At 56.7% G+C, this 16,220-nt stretch overlaps 1 protein-coding gene across 4 annotated transcripts; it reads right to left on the reverse strand.

Annotated features, from left to right (window-relative positions):
* Positions 1-716: 716 nt before the first annotated feature.
* Positions 717-15,955, reverse strand: CCDC142 (coiled-coil domain containing 142). 4 transcript variants are annotated; one of them, XM_042466924.1, is made up of 12 exons: positions 14,798-15,955; positions 14,328-14,409; positions 9,113-9,278; positions 6,280-7,710; positions 5,632-5,718; positions 5,285-5,452; positions 5,021-5,178; positions 4,544-4,684; positions 4,051-4,165; positions 2,435-2,612; positions 2,121-2,329; positions 717-1,409 (listed from the first exon to the last, which is right to left on the reverse strand). In XM_042466924.1, exons 2-12 carry the CDS (start codon positions 14,388-14,390, stop codon positions 1,129-1,131), a joined length of 2,997 nt encoding a protein of 998 aa, XP_042322858.1. In that variant the 5' UTR covers positions 14,391-14,409; positions 14,798-15,955; the 3' UTR covers positions 717-1,128. The 4 variants fall into 4 exon arrangements, with proteins under 4 accessions (XP_042322858.1, XP_042322857.1, XP_042322859.1 ...); XM_042466923.1 differs by lacking the exon at positions 14,328-14,409; XM_042466925.1 differs by lacking the exons at positions 14,328-14,409; positions 14,798-15,955 and adding an exon at positions 10,093-10,212.
* Positions 15,956-16,220: the final 265 nt, after the last annotated feature.

A 16,220-nucleotide genomic window follows, 5' to 3' on the forward strand; every position in this document is an offset into this window, starting at 1 on the left:
CAGACTGGCACTTCCAGAATGAGAGTCCCAAAACGCTTTGGCAGCTCTCCATTATGTGAGCCTAAAGGCCTGAACAGAAAAGGCGTCCTGAAAAGATGGTGCAACCTTTTGTGGGCCAGGGCTGGCTTCGCCAGGGAAGGCACACAGACACAAGCGCACCAAGGAGCAAAGGGGCCTGAAGCGCCAGCCCCCATCTCTCTCCCTCTCTTTGGGTCTGGGACCCCGTTGTGGCTCCCTCATGTGCTGGATGTGGGTCTCCCACCAGCCCAGATACGCCTGTTTAAGAGGCTACATGCCGTCTCCTGGGGAGGCGAGTGCATTGGCAGCTCACAGAAACCCCAAAGCAGGCCCTCATGCTCTTCCCCTTCCTTGGCAGTGTGACCAGACCCACCCAGCTTCTCCTGCCCAAACCCCCTGCCACCCTACAAGGGCAACCAGCAGCTCAGTGCCACTTCTGCATTTGCATTATGGAAAACGGATAGCAGACCAGTTGGTGGCAGCTTCTGCTGTGGAGGGTTGTGGTGATGGCAGAGAAAGGCAAAGTGAGCCAGGCATGTTTCTCCCCTCTGGCCCTCTCTCTGCATGCCCTGCTTGTGCTACAGGGGAGGATAGTTCGATGGTCAGCTGGTGTTCAGCTGCCCACCTCTGATTTGAGACTGTGGTCCTCACCACACACGGGGCCCAGTGGGTTTGACCACAGCTTGCCATGTTCAAAGTACGGAACGACCTTTTATTTTCTCAGATGCTGCTACACAACAAGCTCACCCGCGTAGAACAGCCTTGCTCTAGCTGCCCTGGGCTGGTCCCCAGGGGAACTCCTTCCTCCTGCAAAGACCTCTCACTGCTGCTGCTGCCACCGCTCTGTGGAAAGCACCGGAGGCCATCTTGAGAAGGCGACTGAGAGAGGCCAGGCTTGGAACAGGGACACCTCTTTTAGCACCTTCAGCAGAGAACAAAGAGCCTCCATCACAGAAGCAGCGGCAAAAAAGGTCCATGCACCTCGGAGCATGGCCAGGGCATCTCAAGAGAGTCTTGCAAGGCAAGTGTGGGACAGAGGCACTTGGAAGGGAGGCTGGCAGCGCCACTCCATGTGGGGAAGAGGCCTGGTGGTCAAGCCCAGGGCCAGAGTCAGGACTCGGAGGTCCTGCTCATGCAGGGCAAGGTAGGCACCCTCCAGCGGCGGCCCCCATGCAGGCGCAGCGCCAGCCACTCCTGCTCCGTGGGGCTGAGGTACGTCTCAGGGCTGGAGCCGCCCCCTTGCATGCGGCTCAGCAAGTCCCCCACGGCTGCCGTCCCCGCCCCTGGGTTCTCCAGAGGGACTGCTGGATGGGCTGGCAGTCCATCCAAACTCTCCAGGCTGTTCAGGCTGCCTGGGCCGCCATCCTGGGTGCGAATCCCATCTGAAGAGCCTGTGGAGGAGAGAGGAAAAGCAGTGGCTCAGCTCAAGGTAAGGTGGGGCAGCAGGGCCTGGCAGGTAAGGAGAACCCAGGAGTCAGGGTCAGAACCACACACTGCCTGTGTCCCCATCATCAAAGGAAAGGAGAGCAGCTCAGCCATCAAGCAGGCATACTCAGAGGCACTCTTTCATTCACCTCTTTCTTGCAGTGTAGGACTGCTTCATAGAAGAACCATGGGTGGCATTGCCTCCCAATCTGCCCACCCCCCGCAGCCTGATCCTGCCTATGGGTGAGGAAACCTGCCCCATCCCAGGATCGCCCATTTGGATCAAACCAAAGAAGCCAGCCCCAACATGATGGACAGAAGGACAGACAGACAGCCTCTGCCTCACCCGCCATTTTAGACACAGCTGTTACACAGTACTTTTAGAGCATTCAAGGTACTTCACACACCACCACTAGGTCTTGGTAGAGACCCCAGTACCCTACCCTGGGGCTGATGCAGTGAGAGGAGATTAAGCCGGGGGGCTTCAATGCCTTCAATACCTGACATCTGTACACAGCCCTCACAATTGAGCACCCAGCCCCGGTGCTGAAGGCAGGCTGGCCCTGAGCCATGGAGGCTCCCTTCCGCAAAAGGCCCTTCTGGTCCCTCTTGAGCTCTGCCTGCGCTGTGCTAATCAGGCCATCTCCTTGCAAGGGGGGGGGGGAAGGGTCACTCACAGCACTTCTGAAAGGCCCCCCAGGTGTGGGAGGGTAGGGGGGCTTTGCTGGGCTGCTGGAGGAGGCAGGCAATGGCGTTGTCCATCTGTTGGAAGACCCGCAGGGAGAGGACAGCCTGCTTGATCTCAGGGGCCAGTCCGGAGTCCTCCGACTGCAGCAGTTCCCGCACCAGGTCAAAGTCCTGCTTGAGCTGAAGGGCCCCCTGGAGGCTGGGGTTGGGTTGGGGGTCAGAAAGAAAGGCTGCCCATCAGATGGAGTGGAGCCCCCACACCCCTCTCTCTCACCCTGCCCACCCTTGGGGGCCACTGACTCACCTGAACTTGATCTTCTGGGCAAGGATATAGTCCATCCAGGCCTCCAAGAAGGCCATAGTGACCTGGCCGAGCGCTGGCTCCTGGGCCTCTTGGGGCAGCAGCTGGATCCCCGTCAGGACCTGGCCCAGCACCGTCTGGACAGCGGCTGAGGCATACTCGCTGGGGATGGCGGGCAGCTCTGCCAAGAGAACAGGAGGGCTAAACCATAGCGGGCTCATAATGTCTTCCTTCCTGCCCTTCCTCTCCGCAGGGCTGGCAAACGGCAGGAGAGCAAGAGCCCCCTCATCCTGCTCCTCTTCTCCAATGATGGGACCCAGGACCTGCCTGCCCACTGCCTCTGCGGGGGAGATTGTAGCTATGTCAGAACTCCCCTGCATTCATATATTCATGGATCATTTATATATTCATTTGGGGATTCTGTCAGAGGGATTATTAGTTTAGGGTTTTGTTTAGATGTTATTTGATTAAGGACATAATAGGTTTGATATATATTGGTTAGTTAGAAGGTACTAGAAGGTGATAGATAGATGGCTAGCTTCTGTGCTTGCTTATTAGGATTGGAATGTTACAATGTTAGGGAGTTACCCAGCCAGGCCGAGACTGCTCTTGTTGTTGGGAGGGGTGAGTTAAACCTTAAGAGTTATGCTACTACTTATAGACTGTTATAGTAATATGTTCCTGATATTAATATGTGTTGTTGTTAAGCTTTATATGCTACCCATGTATGTTGGGTTGTGGGATGATGGGATATTAACCATTCTTACCTCTACTCATAGGTTGTTAGGGTTTTATATTATTCTAGTTTAGTAGGAGGGATGTCTGGGCTTCAAGGCCACAGGTGCAAGGAGGAGATAACACTTGGTGAGAACTTAATTGTTTTGGGAACAGGCCGAGAGGCCGGAGGAGAGGACACTACGTCATCTGGGTGGAGATTCCTCACTGCGCGGGAAAGACTGATCCAATTAGTTAACTTTATTGCTTAATGGGGGTGGGTCTGCTCGTGGGACTATATAACCCATCTGTAACTCTGTATCTTCATTCCTGACAAAGAAGTCACTTCTGTTGCCTATACCTTTACCTTTCAATAAAGCTGTTACTTTTAGGAAGCACAGCCTCTTGTTGTTTGGGGGTGGCAATTGGGAGCCTGACAAGCTATCAACAGAGGCCTCAGATGACACCTGTGGCCAGAAGCAGCCAGCTGTGGCTCCAGGGAAAATCAAACTCCCACAGGCTACACGGGTGCCAGCCCAAGGCAGTTGCTGGGTTGTCCAAAGAGGGCTAACATGAAAACAGACCATCCTGGTGAGCTGTCGTCTCGTGCCAGCCAGAGCGGGCAATGGTTTAAGAGCTCAGAATCACAGGGTTGGAAGGGACCTTTGGATCCAACCCCTCCTGTCCCACAATCTCTGTGCCACATAATGGCTGCCGATTGCATGCAGCCTGGAACTGCATACCCTCCTGCTTGGGCACTCCAGGAACCAGCACAGAGGGAGGCACTACTTCCAAAAGTGTGGAGAAGGTTCCTCTGCTGTGCCTTGCAGCCATGGCTACCCACACCTCATGACCACAGGACAGGGTCATCCTCTTGCCCACTCCCACCCATCATGGTGAGATACCTGATCGGAGGGCGAGGCGCCAGTATTTGCCCAGCGGCATGGTCTGGCCAAAGATCTCAGCTGACATGCGCTTGCAGTCCAGAGAGAACAGCTTCAGCACATTGTGGGTGAAATGCTGAGGAGGAGAAGGGGAGCCGTGTGTGTACTTGAAGCAGAGTACTGGAGTCTCTCCCCCAATGCGAGAGGCAAGAACCACCACCAAACACATTGCATAAGCCCCACAGACAGGGAGAAGATGCTACACGCCACACACCAGTCAAGAGCAAACACAGCTAGACACAACCATCTCCCCTGAACAGGCCTGAGGTGCCAACCCTGAGGGTCCCTCAGACCTGATTAGAACCAAAAGCAGATTTGCGAGGAAGGATTCCCACTAAAGCAGGGTTGAGGGGCCTGTAGCTGGACCCCAACTCCCATCAGCACGGCTGGATGGTGGGAGCTGCAACTCAACACATCTGCAGTGCTGTGGATCCCACACAAAGGCTTCACTTACTTTGATGCTGGTGGCCATGGCATGGACTTGCTCACTCAGCTCCTGCTCCTGATGAGAGAGGAGAGGCCGTTGTGTCTTCTCGTCCTCAGCAAACGCCCGGTGCACCAAATCTGACATGTCCTTTGTCTCTACCATCAGGAGCTGTGGGTAGAAGGGGCCAGTCCTCAAACCTGGTGGCATCCCAGCCTTGCACACTCTTCCTCAGCCTGCCAGGAATCCCCCCACCCACCCTTTCCCTTCCCCTGGGCGTTGGGCACACAGGCTGAAAGTGTGGAGTGAGATGCTCAGACACTGGCTTCTGAAACAGCCGTCCGCTGGGAGGGAGCCCTGAGGATTCATCCTACTCACGCACAGGTTTTGATGGAATTTGGGATCTTTCCCTCCCAGGCCAGACTGACAGGGACAGAGGAGGAGGAAGGCCACTCCCACGGACTGGACTCAGTGGTCAGCACTCCCCAGTCCCACTTTCCTACTTGCCTGCAAGTCCCCCTGGGTCACAAGGAGGAACTGGCTGAGGGACCATGAAGCCAAGTATTGGTAGGCCTTGCTCATGACCCAGAAGCAGGAGGCGTGAGCGATGGCCACAGAGAGCGAGAGCAGCTCCAGGCGGAGGCTAGCGAGAAGGAGATCTTTGGCTGCAAGGGAGAGGAACGAGTCGGCGGGAGCCCAGGGGCTGGGGATGATGGCACCCAGACCTGCTGCAGCTAGAGACAGCTGCCTCCTCCGTCCCCCATCACTCACCGGCACTTCCATCAGGTGGGACGTCTAGGCACCTCAGGCTGAAGGCCAGCGATGGGTAGAGGCTTTGCAAGAGCTGGGCAGTCTGGCTGCAGGTGGCATCTGTGCCTGGGCCAGCAGGCTTGGCCATGCATTTGTCTGTGAGACTGGAGCCCAGAGCATGGCAGAAACCTGGTGGAGCAAGGCTGGATGAGGAGAATGGTTGGCAGTGCCCTCCGCACCCCACCCAGAACGACACAGCGCAAGCCACATATTTGGGAGAAGAAGACCCCCTGCCTCCCCTACAGCCAACTCACAGCCTCCCGAATTGGCTCCCCACCGCTGTTCAGCCCCCCCACTCAGTCTGTCACCTCGGTCCCAATGCTGGCTGACATCTTGCAGAAGCAGGTGCAGCGCCATTGCCCTCAGCTCCTCTGCGCTCTCCCGGGGAAGGTGGGCTGCAAGGCAACATGGATGAACATTCAGGGAAGGCCCAGCCAGACAAGCAGGAGGAAAAGGCACACAAACAGATGGACGGGCCACCGATGAGCCACTCAGGGGTTGAACTGGAGTCTCCCAGGGGGCCCCCAGTGATCCAGGTCCCTGCAGGGGCCACATCTTTCCCTGGAATTGCTCCTGGAAGTCGGGGGGGGGGGCTGTGTGGCTAAGAGTAATTAATTATTGTCCAAATGTGGCTGGAAAACATTTGGGGGTTTACTCAGCTCTTCTCTGAGCAGAAAGGTTACAAGCAAACACTTTGTTCACAAACGGCGCTGCCTACCACATAGAAATGCTCCTAACAAATGTGGCCAGTCTCTAATTCTGTACCAAAGTGCACAAGAGCAACCTCTGCAATATGATGCTGATTTTGTGAGATTTTGATTGGGTCGGCAATTGATGGAAACGCCTGGAGCTGGGGGGAGAGGAGAGGTGGTCTTCAGGGGCCAACCATCAGCAGGGCCACGAGGAGAAACTGGGGCCCAGATCCCTCACCCCATCCACCCCATGCACACACTCACCCTGTGCCAGTGCCTGGCTGAGCTGCTGGCCAAGGGCAGCCCCTGCTCCCTCCTGCCATCGAGGCCAACGGAGCTCCAGTTGGCGGTCCAGGGAAGCCGTGACAGCTCTCCAGAAGAGCACCTGGAACTGCTTGTTGAGCCCAGTGGCCACCTCAGCAAAGGAGGCGTCCAGCCAGTGCACAGACTTCCAGCCTGGCAGCGAAGCCACCTTGGGGGACTCTGGGAACAGAGAAGGCTTCTCCCACTTGGGCCGATTGAGGACACGGTGGTGCAGGCTGTGAGTGGAGGCCACCAGTTCCCGCAAGAGCGGCAGCACCGCTGACGCCTCCTCCTGGCACAGAGACTGCAGTTCTGTGCTGAGTCCAGAGGGACCCTCACCCACCTCTGGCTCCAGCCAGGACTGACCATGGCCCTTCCAGGGCGCTGGTTCTGGGCTGCTGGGCCCTGTTGGTGGCGGTGGTGGCTGCTGCTGGAGAAGGAGCTGGTACAGCCTCTGGCCTGCCAGCAGGCCCCGCTCTGCCGCCAGGATGCCCAGCACCCTCTCCATGGGAAAAGTGTCCTGGGAGCTCCCAGGAACCCTCCGCACTCTGGCTGCAGCTTCTCCCGGCCCGGCCCCTAGCTCCAGGAAGGACTGTTGTAGGGCCCGGTCACCCACCACCTGGTTATAGATCTCCAGGCCCTGGAAGAGGTCAGAGAGTGGGGCAGGGGGCCCAGAGAAGGGAGTGGTGCTGGCAAGGCAGGCCACTGCACGCAGGTAAGCCTCCAGGCAGCCTTCCAAGACTCGGACCGCATGCAGGGCCAGCAGAGAGAGAGCGCGCTTCATGTGCTGCACCACCTCTGGCCGCTGGAGCAGCAGGGGCCGCAGCCAAGGGTCTCGGCGGATGTGCTGCCGGAGCCCTTCCCAGTGCCCGGCATGGGTGCGCATCTCCTCACACAGGCCACGCAGCAGACGGGCCCAGGAGGCATTCTGCTGGCCGGCTGGGAGCAGGAGGCAATGCCGCACCATCTTCAGTTGTCCCACGAAGTCAGAGGCAGCCTTGAGGCGGCAGCTATAGTTCCGGATGAGGCGCAGATGGTGGCGATGCCGGAGCAGGGCGTGGAGAGTGGCGCAGTGGCGGGCAACACTAGCCCGGGCAGGGTGGTAAGAGAAGGCACCCCGGGCGGCGTCTGGAATGGCTGGGAGGACATGGCCGCGGAAGGTCTCTGTCTGGGGATTCTCCTGGACACACAAGCAGCGGCTGAGGCCCAAGAAGCTGCCCTCCACCTGGGCCAGGCGAGCCAGCCCCACAGGTGAATCCTCCTCCTCGCTGTCATAAGTGCTTTCACCGGCCTGGGAGGGGAGCAGGCGCCAGAGGCCAGGATTCACGTAATGGCGCAAGAGGGCCTCCGCCTTCTGGAAGGACCTGGCCAACGTTGTTAGCGAGCCGGAGCCTGCATTAGACAAGAAGGATGGACAGATGGATGGATACTTTCCTGCAAGGTGACCCCCCCACGCACCCTGTGCTCCCCACACCTGCAAAGACCTCCTGAGGGTCAGTCACCTCTGCTGCTCCTGAGGGGACCTAGTTTGCCTGCTAATTCCAGGGCTTAAGCTGCCCTGCTGCTTGGATGAGCTGAGCGGCAGGAGGGGAGCAGAGGTCATGCAGAAGAGATTGGGATGGATGACCACAGCAGTGGCAACACACCATGCCAGGAGGAGGAGGAGGAGGAGAAGACCTGCCACCAAGCAGGAGCTGGTGCCCACCCCTCTTTTCTAAAGCATTGCTGAGGCATGAGACAATTGGGGCAGAACTTCCTCCCAAGAGAAGTCAGTCCAGCCCCAGCTTTGCAGAGTTTTAGGGTGGCCTTCAGCCCCTAAAAACTGCTTTAACAGCCTGTGGTCTTAAAACAACCCCTGAAGAATTACTACCTTTTAATATTCAATTAATCTTCTTGGAAACGTTTTTACTTGGATACTTAAGATATTGTTGCCTCAGGGGTCCTGGCAACAGAGTAATGCTTTAAATAAATGAAAGTGTGTGTGGGGGGAGGTTCCTTGTGTGTCTTTGGGCAGGAGAAGGGCGCCTTCCCAGACCTCTCTGGTCCAGATGTCCACCTCACAGGGCCCCCATAGTTGCTGCCCGCCACCAAAATGCATTTCAGCATCGGGGGCTTTTTGCCTCCGGTGGGGTTAGAGAATACATTTTGGGGGGTGGCCGACTGAGGGGGGGGGGGGGGGCTGATTCTCTCTCCTGAGATTCTCTGGGAGCTGCAAGGAAAGCCAAAAAGACCCCCACCTCCATGGCAACAAACTGAATAAACTGGAAGCGGCCAGTTTCTAGAAAAACGCATTTTGTGAAGTTAGGCTGGTGGATTGCAACCCATTTAAAGGTAAAATGCCCCTGCTGCACATTTCTTGGAAATCAAATGTCTCTTTTGAGAGCAGAAGAAGGGTCACTTGGTGGGTCCAGAGTAGCCTTGGGTCCACATGAGGTCCAGGGCTGTACCCTGCCATCTCTACTCATAGTGACCAGTTGCCCTGGACAGCTGCAATTATCCCCCTTGAGGGGCTCTTTCTGGGGGCGGCAGGGCATTAGGAGGTGGGGCATTAGGAGCCAGTTCTTAGGGAGCGCTGGTGGTGCAGTGGTCAAATGCCAGTCCTGCAGCCAAAAGGTTGTGAGTCCAGTCCCAGGGCTCCAAGGTCCGCTCAGCCATCCATCCTTTGCTAGCTCAGCTTGATGGAGGCAATTGGCTTACAGACCGTAAACCTCTTAGAGAGAGCGCTGAGTCCGCTATCAAGTGGCACAGAAATGTAATTGCTCTTGCTGTTCTCCTTCCTTCCACCTGGACCTACCTGCGTCAGCTGCCTCCCCACGTTCCCCACCGTCTGCCGCCCCGGCCCTCTTCCTGGGACCCCCCAGGGCCCCCAGAGGCGGCAGGATGGACCCTGAGGCCTGGGAAACGCGCGACATGAGGAGGAGGAAGATGGCGTTCAGGCCCACGGCCTCCGCCTGGATCACCTGCAGCAGAGAGAGAGAGGAGGGGAAAGGGTGAATGTGGTCCCTGTGTCTCTGACTAAATCCAAAGGGGTTTGCCTTTGCCTTCCTTTGGGCTGAGAGAGTGGGACTCAGGGCTTCCGTGGCCGAATGGGGAACCGAACCCGTCTCCAGAGTCCTAATCCACCATTCAGACCGCTCTGCCATGGTGGCTCTTGCGGGCTTTGGCCACGCAGAACTAATGGAAGTGTGACAGGCGAGGAAACACCTCTGGGCTGCGGTCATTTGGGAGAGCACTTCAATGAAGGGCCAAGCTGCCCGCAGCCTCAGGGAGAGGAGGACGGCTGGGCCTGGCCCTGGCCCCTTCTTCCCGCCGCCATTCCCTCCCCTCCTCCTTTTGCATCATGTCTGTTCAGACTGCAAGCCTGAGGGCAGGGAGCCCTCCATCTTTGTAAAGGACTGTCTGTCCAGCGCTGTGTAAATCTATGGCGCTAAATAAACAACGCTGAGTAACAAGGACAACAACACGAAGGCAGTGGCAGCCCAGAGACCCCTGGCCTGAGGGTGGCCTGAGGGTGGCCCGATGCTGGGAAGGGCCAGTCCCGGCCTGGGCAAGCCCTGCTATGGCCCCATTGGCTGAACTGGGGCAAGCACTCTCTCTCAGCCTGGGGCTGTTCTGACTCAATCTGGCCCTTTCCCCTTGGAGCCCGGCCTCCTCTTCCCGCAGCAAGAGAAGGAGGCACAATGGAGGCTGCCTGCAAACAATGGAGGCCAGCAATCGCCAAGCGGCCGAAGGAGGAAGGGCAGCCACAAAATGGAGGCCCCCGCCTTTGAACACCTTTTGCCAGCCGGAGCAGAGCCTCGACACGTGTCTGCTCCCAGGGCCCCCCTGGGCCCCTCTTGCCCCTTGGGTAACCCGTCCCGGGCGAGGGTCTGGCCGAAGGGGCTGCCCGGGACACGCGACACGCGACGCGTTCACACGTGCGGGAGGGGCCTGCTGGCGTCATCCGGGGACTCCTGGGCGGGGCTGAGGGAACCGGCGCCATGGCAACCGGCGAGGCCTCCTCTGCCCGGGCTCGCTCTCCGTCTCTGCCGGCCAGCCAATCGCAGCGAGGGGTGGGCGTCACGTGACGCGAGAGAGAGGCGGTTCCCCGCGCGGCCGGCAGGGGGCAGCCGAAGGAGGCGCCTTCCATCCTTTGGGCCTTTGGCTTCCTTATCCTTGGCCTTTTCCAGGTGAACTGGAAGGCTGCTTTTATTGTTTTAAGGGCTATTTGCATTGATCTAAATTCATCTGAAGCCAAAAGTTAAAATGTAAATTTAAATAAATGTATATAAAAATAAAACTGTTTCTAAAAAGTTTTAAAAGTTAGCATTAAAAGTTACATTTTGACCTATTCTTTTAAAAGCTGGGCCCTTCCTTCCTTCCTTCCTTCCTTCCTCCCTCCGCAGCACTTGTCCTCCAGCATTGCAAAGGGACGGGTGCCACGGCCCCTTTCTGCCCAAAGGCAGATCTTTGGGGAGCCTGGGGCCGCCCTCTGCCCCCCAAATGGCTGCCCCTGGCCCCCAGCCTCCCCTGGGAGCAGAGAGCGGACCAGGGCCCTGAGGGTGCTCCAAGGGCATGCCAGCCGTCAGGCAGACCCTTCCTGGGCCGAAGCAGCATTGGCCAAGCCAGCCTTCGGAGGGAAGGAGCCCACATGGCCCAGCAGCCTCCCAGCCGCTCTTCCCTTGTGGGCTCCTGTAAGGGCTGCCTGGGTCCCTTGGGGGTCCTCTGTGTGCGCCTTGCCCCTGGGGCCCGCTGGGCCACCATCTCCAAAGCGGCACCAGGTCATGCGAAGGGAGGAGGCTGTAGCTTGAGGGAAGGGATGATTTAATCCCGGCTAAGCCACCAGTTTAGCGTGTGAGGCTGGGTCAGGCACCCAAGCGCCTGGCCGGAAGGATCCGCACTCGCCACCCTTTGAGGGCCACATGGAGCAGAGGAGCCCAGGATGGAACCAGGCCAGCCAGCCAGCCCCACTGTTATGCCACACCGTGCGCTAGGGAATAAATGTTGGCATCTCAGCAGCCAGACAGCGGCTGCCACACCGGCGGCTAAATCCAGCCTCTCCAAGACTTCATTTAGCCTCTGCTGGAGCGACCCAGAGGAATGCAGCAAACCTGCTGGGAATCATGGGCCCCATTTGCAGGAAGGCATCTCCAGAAGCCATGGTCAGGGGCCCTGGGCCACCTCACCTGGAAAGAGTGCCCAGGCGGCTGCACCTGGGATTTAGGACTCCAGCCCCAGTCCTGTACCCACCTTCAGTTGTAGAGCTAAAAGTACACCTTAGAAATAAAGATGGTTCATCTTTTTAGCATGCAAAGGGGTCTTGTAGCCCCTTTGAGACTGAAAGACATTGGGAGCAAAAGCTATGAAAACTACAATGGCCCACCAAGGCTTCTCTCTTTCTCTCCAATGGTCTCCAAGGGGCTGCAAGACCCCTTTGGATGTTGATCCAGACTAACACAGCTCTGCCTTTGTAATCTATTTAGTGAGAGATATAATTGGGGCAGTTTGTTTTAAACATTTTGCACAGAGGGAGGTGGACTCCCAAAAGCGTTCCCTGCCTACTGGCTTCCCCAAATGCACCTTGAGGATACAGTCTATGAGCCACAAAGAGCACCAGCAATGAGGAAAAGAAAACTGTAAATCAAGCTACACAGTGCCTTACGATTACAGACCATCCGCACTGGAGAAATAACCCAGTTTGGCACCACTTTTCAGTGTCCTGGCTCAAGGCTATGGAATTCTGGGAGCTGGAGTATGTTGTGGGGCCTTCCTTCCTTAAGCTCTGCTCCTCTCGGGGCCCACAACAAACTCCAGTCCCAGAATTCCATAGCCATGAGCCAGATTGCTGAAAAATGGTACCAAACTGGGTTATTTTCTGCAGTGTGGATGCAGCCAAAGATGCCAAGAGGGCAGGTGTGAAGTGACATTAGGCATATTTTGGGGGCCAGGGCTGTTCTGCAGGGAACCTCCACACTCCCTGCCCCAAAAGTGGAGGTACCCCACAGAGCACCATGCATGCGCCCCTATGCTTTGGCGCAGTGCGCCTCTGTGTGCCTGCTTCTCCATCTATCTTTTTACACACAAACCCGTTAATGAAGAGCATAATCCTTATTAACTCATTAACCCCAAATCCCCAGGAAAGCAGGCCGGAGGAGGAGGGGCAGGCGGGGAACGCGAGGTTCCTTCCAAGCGATGGTTTTCTGCTAACTCTCAGCTGGAACCCTCCTAATTCTGCAGCCAGCTTGGTCCAAGTCACGGCCAGCTGGGCCTCGCTGGCCCCTTTTTTTACAAGGGGTAAATAAAAGGCACAAGATGCCCGCCCCCCCCCCCCCCTGAGCCCCTGCCCCTTCCTGCTCCTAGAAGCCTTTGCTTCCATGGGTCAGCAGCAGCACCAGGCCTGCCCCATTGCTGGCACCAAGACCCCCTCTCTGCTGCTGCACCCTCCTGAGGGGAGGGCTGGGCTGGGCCCTGGGGGCACGTGGCCCAGCGGCCCACTCCCATGCTTTTTGCTCCTTCTGCCTCTCTATACACCATTTAGCATTCCTTTAACCGGACTTGTTTATCTCGGATCGGCCTTTTTAGTCATCAACACACTTGTAGAAAGCGTGGGATGAGTCCTTCCTGAATCTTCGTTTGCAAAGAAAAGCCAGAGAGAGAGAGAGAATCCTCCTAACTTTGGCTGGTGCCACTTTTTCCTCTTTTCATTCTGTCATTTACTTTGGGGGTCTGGGAGGGTAGAAGTGGGGTGAATTGATGGAGGGGTCTTCACGCACAACCACCCTCAGTCCCACTCCCACCGAGGATTCAAACACACTCGCAGGCACACCGGCCAGTCCCTGTGCCCACCCCACCCCTCCTCTCCTGCTGAGCCTCTTTGGCTTCTGGACCCCCTGCCCCACACATCTGCCCTCAGGAGGGGGGCCTTGGGAGGCATCATCCCACCACCACAAGGCCCTTCTCTCCCTCCTTCACTGCCTATAGCTGGAGCAGGGCCTGTCCTGCAGTGGCTCCCACCCAAGAAGGGCTGGGCTGTCTCTGGATGCCAATCTGTTGCTGCCAGAGCCTTCCTCTCACCAATCTGATGAGCAGAACACAGGATACCCAGCTTCCCCCTCAGGAAACTACTGAAAAGGAGACATATTTGCAGAGTATCCCTGCATCCCACGCATCCTTCCCAGAATGTGGAAAATCCTAGGGTGGCACATTCTGCGTTGGCACAATGGGAAGAGGAGGGACTGGCATCTCTGTCACCTGGCACAAGGCCACCTTGCCCTTGAAGCTCATGGAAAACTCTGCCCCTTGAACCCTCAGTGGGTCTGGCTGCCAAAGTCCTGCCTGGGGCTCTGCCTGCCCCAGCTGTGGTCATTTGTCATTTTCCTGGGGGACAGTGGTGGGGGGATTAGTCTGGGCCATAGGGGGTGCCGCCAGTCTCCCCTTCTGGAGAAATCGATTGTCCACAGCCAATGTGCGTGACAGCAGTGCCACTTGTGGCCTTGAGTCTGTCTGTACATGAGCCCAGAAAGGGCAACACAGAGTGCCAAGACTACTCTGCAAAACCCATTTTCCCTGAGGGCCAGGGCCAGCCCTCTTCCTCCTCTGTGCATGGCTGCCTAGCAAGCGGAGGCAAAGATGGGACCCCATTGCATTCCTTCTGGAGAGGATGGCAAACTCAGCGCAAGAGAGGCTTCCCTGGGCTTGGACTTGGGGCCTCCCCATGCCCCCCAGCCTGAAATGATCCAAAGCGCAGAGCAATGCTTCTCAGGGACCCAGAGAGAAATGGTGTGAGCCCAGCTGGGTCAGAGCTCATATTTGGGGTCAGGTGGGGGTTTGCTGCTCTTCCCTGGGCTGAGGTAGGTCTTGGTGGAGGGGCATGGTGGGGAAGCAACGGCAGGGTGCCAAGTGCCCTGGTTCAGCCACTGGAATGACGCTGGCGAGGGTAGTGATGCCCGGGTCTCTGTCCCTGCCTCCAGCAGCAGCCCTTGAAGTGGACCTGGCCTGGCTCAGGTAGGCAGCCTCCCTTCCGGCCTTACCTCCATCGGAGGCTTCTTGCCACTCCTGGTCAGGGAGCTTTCTTTCTCCTCTTCCTCCATCATGGCCACTGCAGGTTATCAGCTGCAAGAAGGAAATGAGCTTATTGGCTTCCCTGACAGTGGCCTTAATCCCGCTGGACAGTGGCAGTCATTGGCTTAAGGTGGAGGGACACTTCTAGGGGGAGGGAGGCCTCTCCTGGGGCAGCCCCTCCTCCAACCCTCAGGCCACTCTCTCTCCTGGCCAGGAATGGGAGGGTTTGGGCTGCTTTCCTGGGCAGCCTCCAGGGCTCTGATTCCTTCCAAACCCAGTCTGAGGTCACAGCCTCCCCGGCATTCCTGCCATGACTCTCGCAAGCAGGTAAGGCCAAAGAGTGACCGCCGACCCTCATGGAATCAGACACTTGGAGATGTCCAAGTACCCCCAAGAGCCGGCTTACCCAGCATCCCCCACCACACACAAACACACACACCAGGACAGAAATGCATCCCTGGCACCAGTGGTCATCCATCCTCTGTTCAAATGCCTCCAGTGGAGGACAGTCCGCACCCCTCTGCGGCCAAGCTGTCCACTGCTGAATTGGTCTTGCCATCAGTAGATCTTTCCTCGCATTTATTCAGGATTTCTTTGCTTGTCAGTTTGTATCTGATTGTAATTTTTATATTGTATTTCCCCGCTGCTGTTGCCGCCTGGGTTCCCCGTAATTGGGCGGGATACAAATACATTATTGTTGTTGTTGTTGTTATTATTATTAGTTGAACCCATTGGCCCAGCCCTGCCTTTTGGAGAAGCAGAAAACAGGCTCACTCCATTTTCCAGGTGAAAGTCCTTCAGGTATTGGAAGACGGCTGGATCACCTCTGGATCATTCCTTCTCCAAGCTGAAGGTTCCCAGTTCTGCTGCCCATTCCCTGCAGGGGCTGGTACTTCCAGACCCTTCAACCTCCCGACTTGCTCCTCCAGATGTGTTCCAGCTGCTTCTACATGGATCTGGTCCGGACGTGTCTTTCCTGCTGCAGCATCTCAGAAGGGCAGAGGTTGCCATCAGCAACTTGATCAGCAATACTTTAGCTGGAACCTGTGGGTAGTTCAGGTCTTCAGAAAGGGTGACCGTTAACATTTGTTTTTGCTGCTAGGTACGGAGTGGATTCAAACTACAGGAAAAGAGATTCCACCTAAACCTTGGGAAGGACTGGACTTGGAGTGGCAGAAAAACCCATTGCCTTGCATGCTTTTAGTGGAGCCAAAGGCAAGAGTTCTGAAAACAAGTGGATTTCCTGCATGGCAGAATGGGGTTGGACTGGATGGCCCTTGTGGTCTCTTCCAACTCTATGATTCTATGAGTCGCATGGTAAATGGGAGTTAGAGTCACACCTTCAACAAGGAGGAAGAGATTGGCCTGGAAAGGAGTTTTCAGAAAGGCTGCCCAGGCAGCGCCATCCCAGGTTGGCAAGGAGGACCCCCTTCAGGCCAGGCCAGGAGGGCAGAGAGACTGCGAGCAGGAGAAGGGTGGCCGTGTGTCCTAACTGCAAAGGAGGACGGGGAAATGAAATGCATAGATACAGGATTATGGGGGACACCTGGCTTAAGGAGACTTTTATGGGTGAAAGGGATCTAGGGGTCCAAGTAGACCACAAGTTGAACTGAGTCAACAGTGCGATGCGGCAGCCAACAAGGCCAATGTGATTTTAGGCTGCATCAATATAGTGTCTAGATCAAGGGAAGTAATAGAGCCAGACTCTTCTGCTCTGGTCAGGCCCCACCTGGAATAATCCTGTGTCCAGTCTGGCTATAAAGATGAGTAGGAATACATTGAGAAACTGGAGCCATGCGTCCAAAGGAGGGTGACTAAAATGGTGAAGGACCTGGAAAGCCCTATGAGGAAAGACGTAGGGA

The sequence above is a fragment of the Sceloporus undulatus genome, chromosome 5, assembly GCF_019175285.1.
Source record: "Sceloporus undulatus isolate JIND9_A2432 ecotype Alabama chromosome 5, SceUnd_v1.1, whole genome shotgun sequence".
Taxonomy (NCBI): domain Eukaryota; kingdom Metazoa; phylum Chordata; class Lepidosauria; order Squamata; family Phrynosomatidae; genus Sceloporus; species Sceloporus undulatus.